Raw genomic sequence first — 23,042 nt, 5'->3', positions numbered from 1 at the left:
TGATTTGACACGATGCGTCCCCAGCAAAAATGATGCGTCTAGTACGCAGGGACGCGGGCAAATGAGAACACTGCTTGTATAATGGAAAATATGAAAGATACAAATGAAAATGCATTGTTACATCCATCCATTCCATCCATTATCTGCACTGCTTATCCTCAGTAGGGTCACAGGGGTTCTGGAGCAGTGGGCAGGGGACACCATGAACTGATTGTCAGCCAGTCACAGGGCACACAGAGACAAACAACCATTCACACTTAGGGACAATTTTGAGAGGAAACCGGAGTGCTCGGAAGAAACCCACGCAAGTACGGGAAGAACATGAAAACCCCGCACAGGAAGGCTGGATTTAATCCCATGACTTCAGAACTGTGCCACAGACGCGCTAACTATTTATGCGCCCTGCATAGTTACAATTAAATGATATTGCATACGGTTACCGTATTTTCCGCACTATAAGGCGCACATCTCTCATCTCATCTCATTAGCCGTACCGCTTATCCTCATTAGGGTCGCGGGGGGGCTGGAGCCCATCCCAGCCATCTTCGGGCAGTGGGCAGGGGACACCCTGAACTGGTTGCCAGCCAATCGCAGGGCACACGGGGACAGACAACTCATTCGCTCATTCACACCTAGGGACAATTTGGACCGGCCAATTCACCTGAAATGCATGTTTTTGGAATGTGGGAGGAAACCGGAGTGCCCGGAGGAAACCCACGCAAGCACGGGGAGAACATACAAACTCCGCACAGAAAGTCTGGAGCTGGATTTGAACCCACGACAGGTTCCCATGACATGAACTGTGCCGCACAAGCGCTAACCACTGCGCCGCCGTGCTGCCTTAAGGCGCACATAAAATCTGTTTTTTTTTTTAAAAAAAAGCTGACAATGCGCCTTATAATCCGGTGCGCCTTATATATGGATCAATATTGAATTACAAGGTCTCGCAACTTACGGTAAGCAGCCACCGACTCTATTTTTCGCGTAGAAGAAGAAGTCCGCTGTGCATACTGGGAAATATTAAACAACAATTCTCTTTTATTTGTGCGTTTGTATAAAGACCCTGAAATGGCTCCTATTAAGAGACACGCTTACAACGCAGAGTTTAAACTCAAGGCGATCAGTCACGCAGTAGAACACGGGAATAGAGCAGCAGCGAGAGAGTTCAACATTAATGGATCGAACACGAGAGTGGCTCGAGCCGGCAGAATTAAGAGTCCCCCTAGGAACTCGCTAACTGAACAATGGTTCCATGGGTGAATTATGTAAAACCCACTACAACGTTTTACATTTTACAGTTATTATGTTATTGCTTTACTGTTATTGTTTTTGCACTTTGTTTTTGCACATTACGTGTCACTATATTGCGATTGCACTAATGTTTAATTTACCATCACAGTATCAGACGTTTTTTTGCGTGTTGACTAAATGGAGGAAAAGTAAAATGTTATGCCTTGCTGTTGTTCAAAGATGTTAAAGATGTGTCACAAAAATGCTTTACCTCAGAGAAAATAATAAAACTGCTGTTTATTCATTTTGGGAGTGAATGGAGTTGTGGAAAGCTTGTTTGTTATCTATTAATAAAGTTTGACTGACCTATCTGACTGTTTTGTTGACATTCCCTTTAGCGCGGCACCATCTAACGGTTGCATAATGTAACTACATCCTCTACTGTAGCCAAGTCAAGTTAAGTCACATTCATTTATGACGCCCCTAATCAGAAAAATGTCTCGAAGGACTGCACAGGATTACAATTACAAAATTGCACAATTACCTGATCTTAAACCAGCATGCACTTACAGCGCCTTATGATGGGGTGCGCCTTATGTATGGAAAAATTTTAAAAATATATAATTCATTGAAGGTGCGCCTTATAACACGGTGCGCCTTATAGTGCGGAAAATACGGTGCTGTTCACTATTGATTATATATATATATATATATATATATATATATATATATATATATATATATATATATATATATAGTGGTCTTTGAGTGCCCTTTTCAGGTTTACATGTTAATTTTTTGTTGCAGAAATAATTTCTTGTAGTGTAACCACGTGTGATAATGTTAATTTACGCCCTTTGGAATTAATTATTTTAATTTCAATGTATTTATTTATTTCCATTTATGCAACCCTAGTGCTTACTGTAGTTTTAATCCCACGCGCCGTGTATTCTAGCTCGCCTAATATAGGAAATAGATACCATGTCATGTTTATATGTATAGCCCTTAATCACAAGGAGTCTCAAGAGCTTCACTGACTATTGCAAACCACAGAATATTATGACACCATCCCCTGATCTATAACCAACATGAGGGCAAGGAAAAACTCAAAAACCTCAACATGAGGAAAATGAAGAAACCTTGAGGACCGCTCATGAGGTAATGCCCCTTCCAGGATCTTAAAAGACAAATTTGTGCGCCTTATTAACCAGTGCACCTTATGGTGCAGAAAACACATTAGTACTTTTTTTTACCTTTTTTTTTTTCATTAAATTTGACTGTTTTAACTATTTTTATTTTTTTATGGGAGGAAGACATACAAACTGGGGACAAGAGTGGCACCAAATCAACAAATTATTATTTTTTTAATTACATGTATAATAACATGTATATGTATATTGTTGTCATAGTAACCATTTTAACATTTTTTACGGGGTCATTGGGGACAAAAGTGGCACCTAAACAAAATAGTATCATTAATAACAAGAGCATTATAGATGACCAATGTAAAAATCAAATGTAAAAATGGACACTTTAAAAGAATACACAAGATGATCCGAGTCATTCCCTGATAGGCTCCCATAGGCCTCAGTAATATGACCTCAACTTTAAGCACATGTCATTTGGTTGATTTGATTTATTTTGTTCATTTTTTTTTCAATTCTAATAATCATATCTATTTATTATGTTGAATTTTCTTTTGCTCATTTTTTTAACATTTTCATATTTATTTCTTTAGTGTATTTTAATCATTTTTTTTGCTTTTCATTTTTCATCTTTTGTATATATTTTTTAATTTACTTACATTTATTTTTTACTTATTTTTATTTTTATTTTGATTGTCTTGAATTTCTTTTTTGCTTTGGCCTTGGATGGCCACCACCAGGCTGTACTTGCCCAAGACACACCACAGGAAATAGACCGGTGAGGTTAAGGGATCCAACACACCAACCAACTAGCCAACCACCCATTTTCAAATATTTTCTTTACATAAAATTACAACATTTTAAACTGATCTGAATTTGTTTTCTTATCTATGTATTTTGTATATTTTTACTATATACATTTTTAAGTATTTGAGTTTATTTTATACTTTGTGTATATATATATAAAAGAGATATATATATATATATATATATATATATATATATATATATATATATATATATATATATATATATATATATATATACATATATGTATGTATGTCAATACATACATATATATATATATATGTGTGTGTGTGTGTATATTTATATATATATGATGTATTTAAATTATTACTTTTTGTTGTCATTTTATAATTTTGGATTTGAATGTATTCTATTTACTTTTTAATATATGATTTTAAACATAATTTCAATTTACTTTTTTCTTTGTATTTTTATTTATTTGTAACATTTTAAAATACATATTTGTTATCCATCTTGCAGTATTTTATATCCATTATATTTCCAAACTTGAACCTTTAAACACTTTAAATATTTGAATTAGGAGATTTTCAGTTTTGAAACAAAAATGAAACACTAGAGGGCAATACCACACTACCTTTCTTCACTAAGAAGTCATTTTCCGTTGATTGTGGATGGACTGTGGCCCTTTGCACAGCTAGGTAGTCTCTTTTCCTTTTCCGGAAGAACATTTCCCCATAAGATGAAATGGACGTTCGAGGAATATTTTGCGTCGTCTCGGCGGCTTTCGCAGGTAGGAACTCTTCTAGTTGACCTAAAAACAGCAAAATGGTATGATTATGGTAGATTATTATAGACTGTCAAAGTCCAACAAACTAAACCCAGTCATAAACTTAATGATAGTATACCCCAGGAACACAGCACCACTGATTTATAACTTTTTCAACGTAATGGAACAAGATCATTTCGGGGCCCTCTTTCCCCGACTATTTTTCAATGCATCAATTTGCTTTGGGTCCCAAGGCTTGCAGTGAAGCTAAAGGGAGAAGCAAAAACATGATAACCATGGAAGCGAAGCCTGCAATCATCGATACATATACTAGTTAGCAACTCAGTTTCTCAATTTCGACAAACAGTAGACCTAAGGGATGCAGTAACACCACCTTATGATGCTTTCACTTCATGGTGTGGAATACAATGTTTTTTGGGCCCCTTTACGACATCAACGACAAATTATTGCACATACGCAAACACTTGGAACTAAATAATGTCTATAAGATACATGGCCGCTATTGATCGACGTTATATAAAATGCAGGTCGGCTACTGCGCTGCGTCACAATATACAGAAATTGTCAATATGCTATTGGCTGAACTACCTCCCACAATCCCTTTCTCTCTCTTTGTTCAGTTCAAAATCGGATGTGTTTCGTAAAGACATAGCGAGTTGTACTGTATTCATTTTCTATGGGTCCCAAGGCTTGCATTGATGCTATAGAGAAAAGGAAACACGTGGTAACTAAGGAAAATAAATCATCAAGAAATATAAAGGAGGCACACATATTTCTACCCTTGCATGGCTGTAATCAATTAACAATCTGGACTATTGTTAAAAATAAATATGCAATTAAAACAAGGAATGGGCATGACAGTCCTCGCAATTGGAAGTTTTATGATCAGTTTTGATATGAATCCGACATCCCCCACCCTTCATCCACCTGCTACTCCACTGTACCAGTTCAAGTTGAAATGCCGAAGAGCTATCAGTCGGGTCGTAAAGACTTAGCGATTCCGCGATACAATAATATATTTTGTCCTGTTTTTATTGGCTATGGGTCCCAAGGCTTGCAGTGATGCTAAAAGGAGAAGCAATAACGTTATAACCATAGAAATGAAGCTTGCTATGGTCAAGAAATATGGAGAAGGCACAGAAATGGCTACCCTTGCTAAGTCGCATGACCGTAACCAATCGGTCATCGGGACTAAGGAAATCTGTAAGGCCACGACTATCCTTGCAAGTGGAAGTTTTAAAATCAATTTTAATGTAAACCTAGTGTTTCCCCACCTGCTACCGGTTTTATGCCAACATCTTCCAGATCCAGCACCAACTCTCACAATTGCCTCTGGAATTGTCTAGTATTGTACAGCTGATTTTTGGGAGGATATTTAGTTGTTTCCTTTTGTCAATTTGTGCTTGATGTTTTCTCTTTTTTTGTACTGGCAAATATGTTTTGCAGGTCTGACCACGGGATCCGGCGTCCTACCCGATGGGCCTTTAACCGCAGCCGTGGGACATTCAGTGACGCTCCAAACGACGTTAATTCCCACGCCGAATCTCTTCTTGACGCTCACTTGGACCTTCATCAACAGCAGCAACCACGAGATCCCGGTGATCACCGCCACGCCTTCCGGAAACACGTCGGATTCCCATTTTGCGGACAGGATCACCCTCTTCTTACTCAACGGGTCTCTGGAGATTGCTCAGTTGAGTCTGGACGACAGCGGAGAATATAGACTTGCTATCGTGACGGATGAGGGAAAGCAAATCACGGGGTCTACCAGGCTGCAGACGTTAGGTAAGCAGATGTGTACAGAGGACCCTGGGATACGGCATTGAATCGTTCTGAGGTGGGGATTGAATACCTGTCAACATGTACGTTTTTGCCGTACAAAGTACGTTTATTATGCATTTTAAGACATGTACGACGTACAAGAAAATCTGTACGAAAAAACTCAAATATATCCGTTATGGGTACCATCCGGTATATACCGACTATGACAAAACGGCAAATAAATCAAGTCAAACGAGTTCGCCGCGATAGCCTCTATCTCAGTATCGTTTCTTTTCGTTGCAAACGAAGCGAGCGGTTTGATGCTACTGTGCGCATGCGTCTGCCGCCTCGGATTTCATGTGGTAGTTATGTAGTAAAAGGAAGTCCGTCTTTTTCTAGAGAATCGGCTTTTTTGGCTCAACTCATTAAAGAGAGCCGGCTCTCAAACGGCTCACTTGCTTTGATGCATTATATTACGAATCATTAATGTTGTATAAAGATGTTAAGAAAAAAAGGAAGTATAAAAGGAGAAAATGAAAAAAGACAGCCTTGTGGTTATCCCTTAAATCCGAATAGTATCAACAATAATTTAATGCAGAAAATGAATTAATAATTTGAAAGAAAAAATGTATTATTCTACTTAATTATATTTGCATGTATTTTTTCCTTCTACAATGAACGTCCAAGTTTTTTTATAATAAACCTCATTCATGTCGAGCAACTCAGTATCTCACAACCAAATGTTAACAATATATATGCATGATATAACGAAACACATGTACAATATAACATGTCAAACTACATATATAAACATGTTTGAAAAAAAATATATGGTGTAAGATTATTTTGTAAGGGAATATATAACATTTTGTAAGGGCATGGAGCCCTGGAGGTTGACAGGTATGGGAATGTAAGGTGAAATTGCTGTATATACGAATATATGGTGATTTGATTACGCCTTCTAAACCCAAAGCAAAGAAATATTATTATATTGTATGTTACTTTTGAGTTCATGCATTGTCCCTTTAAGAAAAGACGTGTCGTGAGGGAGGGGGTGAAAGATGCGGATGCTTTGTGATTTAAAGTTGGTGTGTGTTATGTCCAACATTAGCTTCTGTGTGAATGTTATACCGCCTGTTATGTTGTCACTTAATGGCCGACGAGACTTAATCAGCGACTGAGTGATTCGTTGAGCAGACCAAGGGGTATTACAGTACATAGTAAGTATTGCGCTCTTTGCATGATATACATGCTTTTGTTTAATAACCTAATACATAATATAGATATCAAGGAACAAGGACATTTACCTGTTGTGTGACATGACTTGAGTTGAACTGGTGCAGTGGAGTAGCGTATGGATGCAGAGGGGGGAGGAGACAGGCCGTTGGATTAGTAATGAAACTCATTTTAAACTTCCTACTTGCAAGTCAAGTCAAGTCAAATTTATTTATATAGCCCTTAATCACAAAAATGTCTCAAAGGACTGCACAGGATTACAATGACACAATTACCTGATCTTAAACCAACATGCGGGCAAGGAACAACTCAAAACCTCAGCGTGAGGAAAAAGAGAAACCTGACTAGTGTGAATTACATTTAGCATTAGAGTACACTAACATAGTAAACACTAGGTAACATGTTGAAAATTTGTCCGGAAAGTGCCTGACAGCAGCGACGCCCCCAGACTGCAAACTAGTCCAGAAAGTCTATGACGGCAACGACACAGCTTCCCATCTCTGCCAGCTGGTCCATGCAGGCGTTCACATGCTTCAGGTCAAACGCTTGTCCGCTGACTCATCTTGCAAGGATTCCAATGCCCTTAAATATTTTCCTGCTTGAATCAGTCCTCAATTCTAATAATTGTCCCAAACATTGATTGGTTACAGACATGCAAGTTCGCTAGGATAGTGATTTGTGTGCCTCCTTTTAAATATTTTGACAATTATTAGGTTCATTTCCATCGTTATCATGCTTTTGCATCACTGCAAAAAGGACAAAAATGGTACATTGCCAACTTTTGAAGTCTGGAGTTATTCTGAACTGAATTATACGAGGCAAAGGTATTGTGGGAGGTAGTTGAGCTAATTGTATTTTTAATAATAGTCCTGATTGTTGATTGGTTATAGCCATGCAACTTAGCTAAGGTAGCAGGTCGTGTTCCTTCTTTGTATTTCTTGACGTTAGCAATCTTTGTTTCAATGTTTATCATGGTTTTGCTTTTTATCTCAAAAATAGTTTGTCAATCTTAATATAGTATAACCCAAACTCACCATAGCTCTGGCGTCGCTCAAGTAAAACAAGTTTGAGATCCACATGTGAAAGTTAGGCCCCAGGGGCCACATCCAGCCAGGTTTTCAATGGCCCCTGAGAATTTCTTGATTCATTATTGTATCATACACCAGGAATTGTATTTTTGTACTATACATTACTTTTGCTAAAGCCTTTAACATTGCTGTAAGAGATTTTACAGATTTTTCTAAGGGGAGCATTTCCAAAAGTGGCTATTTGGAGATGACCAGTTTACAACTATAAAACATCTGCAACTGAGTATTTTACTTTGGCCATTTTTTTATACATTTTGAAAGAGTTATAAAACTTGTCTTTCCAGAAGTCAATCAATTATTGTGCACACTGGCTAAAGCTATTTGGAGATAACAGGGGCGGTGTTTATTTTATCAATACAGGCCCTTATAGGCTAATGAGGGCTGTGGACCGTGGAAAAAAGCATGCTATTGGCTGAGAGTTGTGTCAATCAAAAGGTCAGAGGCGAACTGCCATATTGGGAATAATTTTACGAGTCTGTTTATTTGTAAACGGGAATTATGTCGAAACAGACGGATGACAAGATGGAATATCCAATGATGCAGAAATGCTTTTAGGTGAATTTTTTTTATCCGTCAGAAATATCGTGTGTTTCCACACAAATTCCACACGGTTGGATTCACTGGATGGTCCTGGATGTAACGAGTCCATGTTTGAAGAATATATTCTCATGAGCTGACTACCCAGGGAACTTATATGCTATCCCAGCTTTACAGTTTTTGGGTATCTTGTTTCAGACTCATCGTGACGGGGTTAAACGTTAAGGGGTGAAAGAAAGTGTTGTTTCTGGATAATAGACGTTTGCACCTAATGTTGTTGTAATTTCAAATGAGTGAAAGAAAATTGCTAACATTATTTTTGTCTTTATAGTCAATTCAGCCAGCTTTTGTTAAAATAAAACCTAAGGTTACTGATGGTGTGAGTTACATTGGCTTCAATCAGTACATGTTCATTTAATGGGGCTTTTTATATCAAGGTCTTTTTTACTTGTTGAAAGATATGGATTACTGAAAGAGGCATAAGAAAATATTGCTCTATTTATCTGATTTGAATATATGTGTTGGGTTTTCAGTAGGTCAGGTTCCCACATTTTAAAATTCAATCAGTCCGGCCCTCGGCTTGTAGTAAATTGTTTTATTTGACCCCCAGTCCATTTGACAGGGTTCGTACGGGTGCTTGAAATCCATGAAAATGCTTCAATTTTAATGTTGTTTTATGATTATTGAAAAGTGCTTGAATTTTGGATGAAGTACTGTTTAAATCTAGGCTGAAAATGCACTTATATTCTATAGCTTATGAATGACCTATATTTCATGTTGCTGATGTTTGCTGATGCCCTCGCAACATGCATTGCACCCTGGTCATCCTGGAAGGGGGATATCTCATGTGCAGCCCCTTTTCAAGGTTTCTTCATTTCCTCATGTTGAGGTTTTTGAGTGTTTCCTTGCCCTAATGCAGGTTTTAGATCGGGGGTTGATGTAATAATATCTGTAGTTTGCAATAATCTGTGGTCTATGCAGCATTTTGAGACTTATCTTGAGTGAGGGCGTCACAAATAAACATGACTTGCTTTATAAGTGCTTGAAATTGTTGCCATGTTTCTTAACAAGTCAGCTGAAAAATGATGCAACACTGCTCTCTGGTGGCTTTGCTTTACCATGCATTTCTTCTTCCCATGTGATTAACGGCGAGTGGTCATTAGTTTGTACGGCGTTGTCCTTTGAAGCTTCATGGCCCCCAACGGATGGCGCCTAAAAGGAGAGGTGCATCCCACTCCTACAATCCAAGGATTACGTATCAATTATGGATTATGTTATAGGACTACAAAAAACTATCGTTTCCCAGTGGTAAATTGTAACGGAAAGAACTTCCAGCAACTGAAAATGTCATTTTTACCTACCAATAATATGTGGAGGGATTTGTCTCAAAATTTACACACATGTTCAGATCTACAAATTTATATTTGCAATTTACTCAAGATCTAATAATGAACTGTTTTAATAAAAGTACACGTAAGATTAAAAAACACATATTTAAATTGCAAAAACATTTGTGGCTCTGCAAAATACATGATCCGCACCATATTTATTTAATTTGTACTGGAGAAGTTGCTTTGAAAGTCTTTAAACATGCTTGAACTGGGCCATGAAAAAAGGTGTATAAACCCTGATTTTATTTTGACACCCTGGGTCTAGAGCAGAGATTTTCAACCTTTTTTAATTCACATTTCTTTTATTGAAAATATCCTGTGGCACAACACCAGACGGTGTCTTTGAGTCTCCTGTAAACGTAAATCCAAATTAAAGAAAGCCTTCGCTAGACCGCACAGGCACACAATTTGGACAATTTCCCACAGCACAATACGGCAATTAATAATTGTGCGCACCAATGTGCCGCGGAACAATGGTCTGAAAACACTGGTCTGAAAACACTAGTCTAGAGTATTTTTAATACCTTCTCCTGATTGTTATTTTCTCTGCAGTCCCAGTCTCGGACATCGAGTTAAACTTCAACACCACAGACCTGGTAGAGTTCAACAGCACCCTCCGACTGTCCTGCTCGTCTTCGGGATCGCTTACCTCCTTCCAATGGCTCAACGGCAGCGCCGAGATCTCGGCCGGTGACAGGGTCCAGTTCTTCGATGGGGGCGCCACCCTTGCCATCGCTCCCGTGACCCGATACGACCAGAACCGGTACAGATGCCGGGTCACCAATGCTGTCAGCCAAAGTTCCAGTGAATCGGTGCAGCTCTCCATCAGCTGTAAGGGACGCCTTGCAAACACCTGTAAATTTCAGACTCCTGTCCTGCTTAAAGATCTCATCTCATCTCATTAGCTACACCGCTTATCCTCAGTAGGGTCGCGGGGGTCTCTGCTTAAAGATATACAATGAAAAAGCCACTATTACGATATTTTCCAGACTATAAGGCGCACCTAAAAAAACAAAAAAATGCCGGAAGTCAGAAAGTGTGCCTTCTGGATTGAAAATGCTGTACAGTAAATAAAGTCAGAAATGCATAACAGTAAAATGAAAAGCTTCTACATGCGGTAACCATTTATGAACGACTTGTGTTAATTTAGTTGTGAAATCAGATTTCCTATTTATGTTCTATGAAGTATGTTTTTCTAGATGTGTTGTTGTTGTGCAACACTGTAGTTTTAATTCAATGCGCCTTATAGTCAGCTGCGCCTTATATATCAAATAAATAGCTCACATAGGAATATTCCGAGGCCTTACAATCAGGTGTGCCTTACAGTCCAGAAGATACAGTATATTCGAAGAGTTGATCCTAAGACTGAATTTCACATGTTATGGTTCATTTTCAAAACTCATATATATCACTGCAAAAAGTATTTATTAACGCATTCACTACCAGCCTTGATAAAAATATTTTATGTCTATAGATGTCTATGGCAGCCTAGCTAGAATTGATCTTTGATGTCCTCAGCCATCTACTGCAATCTAGTTAAATATTTTAGGAATTGTTTGATCTAAATGAGAAAAATGTATTTAAAATGAGTAAATGGCTGTAAAAGCCTGGCTAAAATGTATATTTGACATCTATAGCTGTCTATGGCTGCATAGCTTTAATAGATCTTTGATGTCTTTATCTGTTTATTGCAATCTAGTCAAGAAATATTTTATCAAATATCATAATGACCAAAATAAATTTGAAATTAGTAAACACCTTTGGCAGACTAGCTAAAATTGATATTTGATATATATGGCCGTTTATGGCAGCCTAGCTAGAATGGATCTTTCTCCTAATTAACCGTCAATGGCAATCCAGACAAAAATGTTTATAGCCCAGCAAAAAACGACAATCCAGCTAAAACAGTTATTTGACATCTACAGCTGTCAATCGCAACAAATTATTTGATTAAATAAAATAAAAAAAGCGAATATAGTATCATATTCATATATAATATAATATTTTTCAATTCGAGTAATTTTAGGAAATAATTGACCCAAAATAAGAAGAGAAATATTCAAATTTGTCATCTGTATGCCTTATTTGCATTTCTTAATAAATCACAAGTTATTTTCTGCTTCTCCCTTAAGCATTACTGCAATTCTTGGCAGCCATAGCGACGAAATACAGTGCAAATAAATGATTGTATCAGTGAATTCGATACAAAGTACACAATATTCTAAATTGAATAAAGAGAAAGGCATTGTGGGAGGTAGTTCAGCCAATGGCATATCAGCATTTTCAGGCTGTCGAGATGTAATCCAGACCAGCATTTTTTATGATGTCGACCAATAGCAGCAAGGCTTCTTAGAGACACATCAAGCAAGTTAGATGCACAAAATCCGCAAATTTACGGGGGCACGCAAAATAATTTGTTGCAGACGTCATAAAGTGTGGAAAATGCCGTAAAAAGTGGAAGAAAAATATCTAATTCCACACCGTAAAGTGAAATAGTTGTAAGGTAGGGTAGCCATGTCCCGAGGGTCCACTGTATTTACAACCTAAACTGAAACTCATTTCAAATTCTTTGTGTCCAGATGGTCCGGACGACGCGCATCTCGAAGTTTCGCCAAATCAAGAATACATTGCAGAAGGATCGGATGTGTTTCTTTCCTGCTCCGCCAATTCCAGGCCGGCGGCCATCTTTGCCTGGTTCCTGGACGGACGACTTTTGTCATCCTTGGAATCGAAACTGTCCCTACTCGACATTCGGCAGGGTCAGAGTGGAAACTACAGCTGCCGGTCTTTTAACGGCATCACTCTGAGACACAAAGAATCTCGGAAATCGCCTGTTAAAGTCATAGGTGTGTTAAAAATGATCCCACGCAACATAAATACGGACGTTTTTTTGTTGTCGCTTTTTCTTCTCTTAATAATCCTGCTTTCAACAGAGAAAATTTCCAACACTTTCCTCAGACTGTCAACGGGTCAACCAATTGAAGGTCTGCCGATGAATATGACCTGCGTCTCTTCTGGGTCTGTTTTCTTCAGACAATGGACGAAGGACAGTTCGGATTTGGTCCTGGACAAACGAGTGACACTGATCGACGAGAACCGAACTTTATCCTTCCAAACCGTCAATAGATCTGACAGCGCTGAGTATTCCTGTCGGGTTATAAACCCCATTAACCAGGATGAAAAATCGGCGAGCATGGTTGTAAACTGTACGTCATTTCAAAAGTTACTATTAAGGATGCAGGCTAACAGTTTTTTTTCTCCCAATACTGAAAATCGATAAAATCTTGCCTCAAAGCCAATATTGATAACAAGTTTTTTGAAATGCATGTTATACAGTGAAGAAAATAAGTATTTGAACACCGTGCTATTCTGCTATTTCTCCCATTTAGAAATAATGGAGGGGTCTGAATTTTTCATCATAGGTGCATGTCCACTTTGAGAGAGATAAACTAAAAAGAAAAATCCAGACATCACAATGCATGTTTTTTTAACCATTTATTTGTGTGATACAGCTGCAAATAAGTATTTGAACACCTGTGTATGATCAAGAATTTTGACCCTTAAAGACCTGTTTGGCCGCCCATTAGAAGTCCACCTGCACTCTATGTATCATCCTGAATCAGAAGCACCTGTTTGAGGTCGTTAGCTGCAGAAAGACACCTGTCCACCCCATACAATCAGTAAGACTTTAACTTGTAACATGGCGAAGACCAAAGAGCTGTCCAAAGACACCAGAGACAAAATTGTACACCTCTACGAGGCTAGAAAGGGATACGGAGCAATTGCAGAGCAGCTTGGTGAAAAAAGGTCCACTGTTGGAGCAATCAGTAGAAAATGGAAGAAGCTAAACATGAAGGTCAATCTCAATCGGAGTGGAGCCCCATGCAAGAGATCACCTCGTGGTACTCTACCAAATATTAACCAAATATTACCATTCATTTTCTCAGGTGTTCAAATACATATTTGCAGCTGTATCACACAAATAAATCGTTAAAAAATCATGCATTGTGATTTCTGGAAAAAATGAATGTCTAGGTTGCTTGTTAAACGTGAATAAGTTACTGTTCGGGATGCATGATAAATGTTTTTTCTAACGATATAGATAATCACTAAAATCCTGCCTCTGGAGACCAGTATCGATCACTTTTTTTTTATATGCATGCTTTATTCAGAAAAGAACTGACAACGCATGCAAAGTTACTAATACTGTTATGTTTTGGGTAGACGGATCCAAGCACAGAAATGCAAGCGGACTGACAAGACGTCAAGGGAATCAACAGAAGGGGTGCGAACATTGGAGGGAGGGAGTATACGAGTAACAAAAAACAGAGTTCAGAAACACTCATTGCCTGAAAAGTTCAGGAATTTAAAACTAAATTGACGACAGGTGTACTCGGGGAGGAGATTTTAAACATCAAGGGCAAAAAAATTATCAAACAGCTTTTGCTGTCGGCACAGTCCTTAAATACCTGATTACAATCAGGTTCAGGTGATGAGGATCAAGTGTGGGATCTTCCAGTTTGTCTGCCTGTTGGCATCCTCTGGTGAACAGTAGTGTGCTGAATTCAGTTTCTATAAACCTTACTTTTTTTGCCATTAACTATGATAAACTATAATAAGCTATTGTTTTGAGGACCATAATAATAACCTATAGATATCACAGAAAGTCCATATAATTATGATTATGGGTGTATCCAATACATGACAAAAACATTACACAAACGCTCAAATACTTAATGTCACACATGCCTTGGCCAAAATCAATTCATAAACGCTTCAAATCTTTCGAACAAGTAATGTCGGCTTGTTAAATATTATTGTGGATCCAAGTGACTTACTATCAGGTCTTTTTTTTTTCTATCGAGCAGATAACTGACGTCAAATTTTATCGTTATCCAGTAATTGTTTACCCGATAGTTAGCTTGCATCCCTAGTTACTATTAAACCATACAGACCAATTAAAACATGTCCCTGTTTTTCAGATGGTCCAGATCCAGTCCAAATAACCGGACCTAGCCAAATAGCGGTGAAGCAAACGTTAACGTTGTCCTGTTCGGCTTCGTCCGTCCCATCTGCCACGTTTACGTGGACCATTTGGAACCAATCAACGGTGCTTCACAATTCTTCAACTTTCGTCAAAAACGACATCGGTTTTCAAGATGGCGGAAGCTACGTCTGTACGGCGACAAATAACGTCACTGGGAAAAACGTGTCGGCAGTACACGTGTTGGCAGTGACGGGTGAGAATAATCGATTTTTTGTAAATGGCATTTTACAGGAAGATCGGTACAGCGAACCCTCGGACTTTTCACGTTTCCGGTACTTGATTGATTTGCAGCGTGCATTCTGATTGGCTAAACAATCTCTCCACTTCTTCTGACATTAATCGGTTCCCATGTGGGGGGCCCAAAGTGAGATATCTGTTAGCAGGTGACAAACACCTATGATAATGCGTAGCTAATGGGTTGTGAACCCCCAGTACACAAGATAAAAACATTAAAATAACAAATTAGTATATAGAAAGTACTTCTCATTTGTAATATACATGCATATAATTAAATAGCAAAAGTAAACGAAAAAATACATTTGATCTACCATTGGTCTGATGTGACTTGAGCTGGTCAAGTGGACTAGTGGGGTGGATGCAGAGAGTTACAAGATGGCAGATTGAAATTACAACTAATTTAATGACTTGAAGGTTTGTCATGCCCTTAGAGGATTTCCTATCTTTAATTGCCTCTATGAAACTTAGCGAGGTAAGCCTTGGGAACAATAGCAAATACTGAAAATACAGTATAAAAAATACAGTATTTTATCAAAGTCTCATTCCACCCGTAAAATGAAAAAGCTGCAAGGCGGGGATGCCTTAACTGGGGGGTCTATTGTTCTCCTGCAGCGGTCACCAACCTTTGTAAAACCAACAGCTACTTTTTTGATACTGTTCAGCGCAAAAGGCTACTTGTTCCATATGCTTTTCTAAAATAACATGTTATTACTATGTTGTTGCTATGTTATTACTATGATATTACCTTCTTGTAATATTAGACTTTAAAATAGGCTCAGTCAACCACTAAACATCAGGCCAGTTAAAAATCAAGTTTTCTAGAAAATCACAATAACCCTTGTTATATTTTCAGAACCAGTACGCAGGCTATTCGGGATTATAGGGGGCTACCTGGTGCCTGGGCGTATAGTATTAGAAGTTATATTACTGATGCATTTTAGCCAAATTTGGGGAAGCTATGCACATGAATAATGATATCTTGAGCGAAAATTTGGTCCCCGGACCTGAGCTTGATGCCAATCCTTAAAGAACATTTTACTACGTATTTTAATACGTCATATATGTGCAAATTCTTTTACAATACCAATTTGCTCTAAAACCCGTAATGTAATGATAACAGTAGAAAAAAAAGGTTTCTTTTTCACAAATTTTCAACTTTTTGGCAATAAACGAATGTTCACTGTATTGTTTTAAACCTTCACAGACGAAGCAGTTGCTACGTGTTCGGCCGGCTGCATCGCGGGAATCGTAGTTGGGTGTTTAATTGTTTGTGGCGCGGCTGCTGGCGGTGGATACGCCGTTTACTGGAAACGGTAAATATACTAAATGCACATTTTGACATTGCATATCACAGAAATTATAGAGGATATATAAACACGTGTGGTAAAACCAGAAAGCGTGTGATCTTAAGTTTTACTTGAAATGTTTGAAGATGTTCAATGTGAGCACACAACACATACCAAATTATTGCCAAACATTTCCAGCATTGCATTGTTAATGGTTACAACCACTTCTGCTATTAGTGCCTTCAGCTCATTCTACGTCTCTTGGAATACGGCGCACATAGACCAATCCTTTCACCAATCCCCAAAATAAGAAATGGCATGGTGTGAGATGTGGAGATCAGAGATTGTGATGATTCTTCCTTGACCATCCAATCGATCTGCTAGCAGTGTTGTGTTCAGAAATGAAATAGTCTAACCCTGAAGCTCCAGTGTGGTGGTCACCTGACTCTTTCTCACTCAATTCATCCATTAACCTGTTTTCCAGCATGTGGAGGTACATCTCACCACTTACTGTTGCCCTTTCAAAGAACAATGGTTCGTAGACAGCTTTCTTAGAAATGGCACAAAACACAGTCACCTTTGGTGAATCTCGCTGATGCTCAAGAGGCTCATGAGTGTTCTTAGTACCCCATATTCAAGTGTTGTTGTTTTTTTTAACTTTGCCATTTACGTGGAAAGTCGCCTCATTGCTAAAAACAAGCCAGTCGTCAAAGATGTCATCTTCTGTTGCATTTTACTGCAAAAGTCGCAACAAACTGGTTTATCAGTGTTTTTCAACTGTAGGCCTAGTTGTAGCCTGTAACGCATCATGTACAGTCATCCATTTTATGACACACGAAACGGAAGTTGGAGGACGCTAAAGTTCCCTACTGGCTCTTCTTATCCATTTACAGGAGCTCCGCTGAAAAGCAGTTCAATCACATCTTCTGAAGTTGAAGTTCTTTTAGCCTGTAATAGGCACCCGTCTACTGTGAATTTACCAGGCCATCTGACTTTGGACTTCCTCTTTGGTGGCTCTTTTCTGTATTTTCTCTGAAATGCACGTTGAACAGTCTATGATTCCGTTTTTTTTCAAGCACACATAACGCCTTATCTGGTTGATTGAACGCCATTAATGGGTCTGAAAAGAAATAAAAAACTCTATAGCCTTACAACAAACTTAATGTTACTAGTTTTAAACTAGCACAACTTTTATCCTACTACCATGTATAGTTGTGGAGATATTTGGACTTCAAATGTGCCCAATACTTTTGGAACACTCTGTATTTCCAACTGATATAGAAATAACTCCTCGAACTAAACTCTGTTTTTTGTCTAATAACGGTACAATGCAGTCAAAAGCTGAAGAATCGCAATAACACAAATTCCTCGAAACAGACAGGTACGTCAAATTATACTTTATTTTGTTTTTGTACTTCGAATTACAAGAGATGGACTGTTATATTTTACAGGAGGAAAAAGCCAGGACAACATAACAGGATCGACAGATCAGGTACAAAAATTCAATTGGTTCTATAACTGACCGATCTTCAAAGAACCAGGAAGTGGTTTGCCATTATAAACCGATAAACTGGAAAATCAGGCTCATTTTTTTGTATACTAGCTCAACCAATCTAACCGTGAATTGACAACCAAAGTACATTCTGTTGCACATAATAAGGTACCCAGCCTTACAATATTTTTATTTTACGGTGTTGAATACCATAATTTTCCCCACAATTCCAGATCAATAACAAAGTATTTCGAAATTCGAACTTTGAAGTGTTTGTGCGCATGTCAAATTACATCTCTATGATGCAGGTCTGCTATTGGTTTGGGTCACAGCATTATGAAGATGCTGATATGCTATTGGTTGAACTACCTCCCACAATGCTTTACCTCCCTTCACAGAATCTCAAATTCTTAATAAAGACTGAGTTAGTTCAATGCAACACTGTATTTTTTGCCCTGTATTTATTTGCTACAGGGCTAAAGGCTTGAATTGATGCTAAAGGAAGAAGCAAAAACATGATAACCAAGGAAAAGAAGCTTGCAATTATCAAGAAATACCAAGAGGGAACACAAATGTTAAGTTGCACGCTTGGCACTAATCGACGGTCTGGACTATTATTAAGAATAAGTATGAGAAGAAAGCAGGAACATATTCTAATTTTATTCAATTTGAAACCTCCATCCCCCTTGCTGCATCCACTCGCTACTCCACCTGACCAGATCAATTCATGTCACTATAGGTAAATAACATTTATACATGTACAGTATATTCATTCATGTTATTTAATCATTAACCATTCTAAATTACACATATTGTAAGTAGTATACACTATTCAGAACGCATTAGCCAATGACCATAGGGTTCAACAAACGTTTTATAATCCCCCCCTCAGAATGGATCAATATTGTATCCCAGGGGTCTTCTGTAAATTTACTTTTAGAATTGCAACAATATTTTTTTTTCCAATTCATAAGTGTAGTAAGTTTTGTTAGACCTTCTGGTTTGTCAGCTGACTTATTGCCCCAATTTTCTTGATCTCTGAGTGGTCGATTTCAAATAATGTAAACTGATATTTTTTCAAACACCAATCTCAGCGAATTCCATCAAGGTATAAAAATGTTTTCTGAAATGACTTGAAAGTTTTTTATTTTTATTCATCAAAGTTACTGTTTGATTGCTTTTCAGGTATTTTTTAATATTATACAATACAACCGGGTTAGAACGTAGGATATTAAAGGTATTCATTTTTTTTTAAAGGATATCTTGGCTGTTGAGTACAAGGCACAGTCAGGTTAAATATCCAAGCTACTTTTATGGTTCCGATATGCTTCCATTGTTTTATGGCTGATGACTCCGAGTGTGTTTGCGTCATTTCTCTTTGGACTTCGGACCAGGAAGAAGATACTTCACTAACACTTTTATTGATACAGGAAGTATGCAAGATAAAGATGCCATGTGATTATCACCAGTAACAAAAATACAGTACAGAGCCGGGATACGACATATACCAGTTCTGAGGTTGGGATCGACACATGAAATACCCTTATAGCGGGGGAAAGAAACCTATGATTATTAGAGAATGCCTTCCAAAGGTGAATTAGAATTAAAAAACTGCTCTTAAATAGTTAATGGACTAAGGCCATGCAACTTAACGGTAGCGATTTGTGAGTCTTTTTCCTTTTCCTCTATGAACACAAGATTCATTTCAATTATTGTCAGGTTTTTGTTTCCTCCTTGAGCTTTGCTGCAAGCTTTGGGGATCATAGCAAATAAACACAGTATTGTATCGCCGACTAAACAATGCACACCAGACTCTGAACTGAATAGAGAGATAGAAGGGCATTGTGGGTGGTAGTTCAGCCATGAGCATATTTTCATAATGCCATGACGCAAACTAGTAGCAAACCAACATTTCCCAAGACCTTGACCGATGGCAAACAGGACTCATACACACACACTGTTATCCTTTTTGGGTGGACACATATTGGGGAACCAGAGACTGAGGCAGGCGTGATCCAAATAATGATGGTATTTATTTACAAAGCAGCAAACAAACACCAAAATGCCCAAACAAAACCAAACCTGACAGAATGAACAAACCATTAAATGACTCAACAGGAAGCGTCCATCTCCTCTGTCCCTTTCTTGGCAACAAAGTACTGTCTGCCACACCCGTTCCTTGTCCCAAAGGTGAGGAGAAGGTCCCTCAGGGGCTTCTGTTTCCTGCCCCAAGGGCAAAGAGAAGCTCCCTTGGCCGCTTCTGTTTACTATCCAGTCGAGAAGGTTCATGTCCTGACAACCAGATGGTCACTTTGTCGCTTAATGGCCCTGTTTCGGCGAGGAAGGATAAGAACCTTCAGCTGTCCTCTGTTCTGACTTTCCTGCATTTGGGTCCACTGCAAAACGTGACACAAATACCGCAATGGTTTAAGTTTTCGGGATTGAAAAATAATTCGTTGATGTCATAAAATGCCATAAAGACGGGCTGAACAATTTTTTTCCACTCTGTAAAGTGCCGTATCCTGGATGTCCACTGAAGTGAATATATTTTGTTAACATTCCCAACCAGGAGTTGAACTACGCAGACCTGAGTCATCTTCACAAAAAGTCCAGTGGAAGAGTTCAAGTCCAGTTTGAGGATAGCCGGACAGAATACGCTGAAATCAGAATTAACGGTGGGCCGCCGTCCTATGAGGCGCACATGCGACGCATGAAGGGACGAGAGCCCCGCTCATTGGAAACCAACGGAGGACGAATCCGCCCGCAGGTAACTATTTAGCGATTCCTGATCATCATTCATCTTAGTATCGCCGCCTAATGGATCAAATCAACAGATCTAATGACTCCCAACACCTCAGTTGGGTTGAGTGAGGGGGCTTGGAATCCCCACCTCTGTATCAATCTCCCAAAAAGAGTCAGAAATGACTCTATCCACCAATGTGTTGCAATGTTACTCTTATGAAGGCTGCCACTAGGGGGATATGGCTGCGGTATATAATACAGAATATAATACTCTAAAAGTTATTTCACAAACAACATTATATTATCCCATTTTTATGTGGCTTTTTCCCTGGTTTTAGCCAGCCCCCTTCAAGTCCTGGGCCAATCCCAAAGATGACTCAAGTTGTCACGGCAACCCAAAACCGGAGACAAGTGGCCCCAGGAATTACTTCTAGCCTTCAAAGAAACTATTTTTTTCACCGCTGATGGCCGCACTTCAGCTAGCATTGTGATCATCACTGATAGCTAGCGCTTGATTATGCTAACTCTGCTTACAGTGAGAGTATAAAATGTATTTATTTGACCAAAAAGAATGTGTAAAGTGACTGAAAAAGACAAATAAACTACTTCTTCTAATTGGTTGCTTCATTTTTATTCATTGTTAATTATTATCTAGACTGGAAGTTGTTTTTCTGAATTTTTGCTATTATATGCAAAAATTGTAGCTGGCTATAAGATCTTGTGGCCAAGATAGTTTATATTACTGTAAGAATTGGCCGAGAAAATAAATATCTCATGTTTGGGCTTTACAGTAGACTTTTGTTATGAGTTGGAAATCCCAAAGTAAAAATGATGTATAGTAGGTGATACAAAACTATGCTAATGTGCTAATGCCATCCAAACCAACTGTACCCCAAACAAAGCTTTGATATATTTTAGCCAAATTTGAGGAAGTTATGCACAATAAAAAATGATATCATGGGCCAGATTTGGCCACTGGACCCGAGCTTCACATACCGATTTGTTAGCTGTTCTGTATCGTTTAGGGAAAAAACAATTAAGATTGTTCAGTTTTATGGATTTATTATCATTAAAAAAATTATCTGCTTTATCAAAGCACAACAACAAAAATCAAATAAATAAACTGGCTAGGAAAGCGAGCTCTGTTGTGGGCAAAGAGCTGGACAGCCTAACAACAGTAGCTGAGAGACGAGCACTGAAAAAGCTGAGGTCAATCATGGACAATCCATCGCATCCACTACACAGCATTATCTCCAGACAGAAGAGCAGTTTCAGCGACAGACTGCTGTCACTGTCTTGTACTACGGACAGACTGAAGAGATCTTTTCTTCCTCATGCCATGAGGCTCTTTAACTCCACCCGGCAGAGTAAAGGCCCACATTAAACCACACCACCTACATTGGATATTACTGAATCTTACTGCAATATGTATTCTGTGTAACACTATTTAGTTACTCTATATAACACGCTACAGTGGGCATTTGCACGTCACACTGGGTATTTGTATATTGTATTCTTTTTGGCTTTATTATTGTACTGTTCTCAGCTCAGGGATGCTGCTGGAAATGTGAATTTCCCTTAGGGGATGAATAAAGTATCTATCTATCTATCTATCTATCTATCTATCTAAATACTTTTTTAAAATAATTGGGTCTGTTTTTCATGTTAAGTCTGCCAAAATGTCTTTTTCTTATACAATAATTGCATAAATAGCAGGAAACAAAACCAAAGTAGGTAGTTTTATTTGGGTGTAGGAAACCATTCTGCAACCAATACATTTCCCCTAACCTATTCAAACACATCACTCTGCAAACACAACCAATGGCTTACAATCCGTCACACAAGAGCAGGGCACACAAGGGCCCTTTCATCTAAAGGTAGATCTCCAGCTGTATAATAAAGTTTTGAACCCCAGCGTGGTCGTTTGTAATCACAAGATTGATTAAGTTCCTATTCATATTGTTATCATTCATGTCAGAGATTTTTTTCGTTGCGTGTCCGAATAATGTTTTGGCCAATTAATCAGCAAACTGGAGAACTTTATTTTAAAAGGTGTCAACCGGAAACTTCAACAGATCACAGGACACAACTCTGGTGACCGATGACATCATCAACATTTGAAAGGGCAGGCGGCAACGCTGTCGCTCTTTCTTTGCTCCTGCTTCCAGGACAGCGGCCCAAAAGGGGGCCCTGGCTGGCCTTTGCCCCCTTTGGAAAATGGGGACAACGAAGACCAAAGCCCAGGGCTTTGGCAACGAAGCCTGGCACAATCCATCCACAAGGCTTGGATTCTCT

The 23,042-nt window shown here is 38.5% G+C and overlaps 1 protein-coding gene across 1 annotated transcript; it reads left to right on the top strand.

Moving 5' to 3' along the window:
- Nucleotides 1-3,820: 3,820 nt before the first annotated feature.
- On the top strand, nt 3,821-21,231 carry LOC148372076 (cell adhesion molecule CEACAM20-like). The gene is made up of 11 exons (XM_088326751.1): nt 3,821-3,933; nt 5,377-5,715; nt 10,496-10,774; nt 12,523-12,789; nt 12,877-13,149; nt 14,926-15,183; nt 16,432-16,540; nt 17,848-17,894; nt 17,965-18,005; nt 20,575-20,772; nt 21,086-21,231. The coding sequence occupies exons 1-11, from the start codon at nt 3,888-3,890 to the stop codon at nt 21,179-21,181; spliced, it is 1,953 nt and encodes a 650-aa protein (XP_088182877.1). The 5' UTR covers nt 3,821-3,887; the 3' UTR covers nt 21,182-21,231.
- Nucleotides 21,232-23,042: the final 1,811 nt, after the last annotated feature.

This window comes from Urocampus carinirostris, chromosome 2 (assembly GCF_059441175.1).
Source record: "Urocampus carinirostris isolate Australia breed hairy pipefish chromosome 2, RoL_Ucar_1.0, whole genome shotgun sequence".
In the NCBI taxonomy this organism is placed as follows: Eukaryota; Metazoa; Chordata; class Actinopteri; order Syngnathiformes; family Syngnathidae; genus Urocampus; species Urocampus carinirostris.
The sequence above is the reverse complement of the archived record's forward strand: the minus strand, read 5'-3'. Positions and strand labels throughout refer to the sequence as shown.

Excerpts from the sequence above, each read along its gene's own strand:
- LOC148372076 (XM_088326751.1), top strand. The coding sequence starts at position 3,888 with ATGGACGTTCGAGGAATATTTTGCGTCGTCTCGGCGGCTTTCGCAG. Across the intron at positions 15,184-16,431 it reads ACACGTGTTGGCAGTGACGG|ACGAAGCAGTTGCTACGTGT; the intron begins GTGAGAATAATC and ends AAACCTTCACAG. Across the intron at positions 17,895-17,964 it reads AAATTCCTCGAAACAGACAG|GAGGAAAAAGCCAGGACAAC; the intron begins GTACGTCAAATT and ends TATATTTTACAG.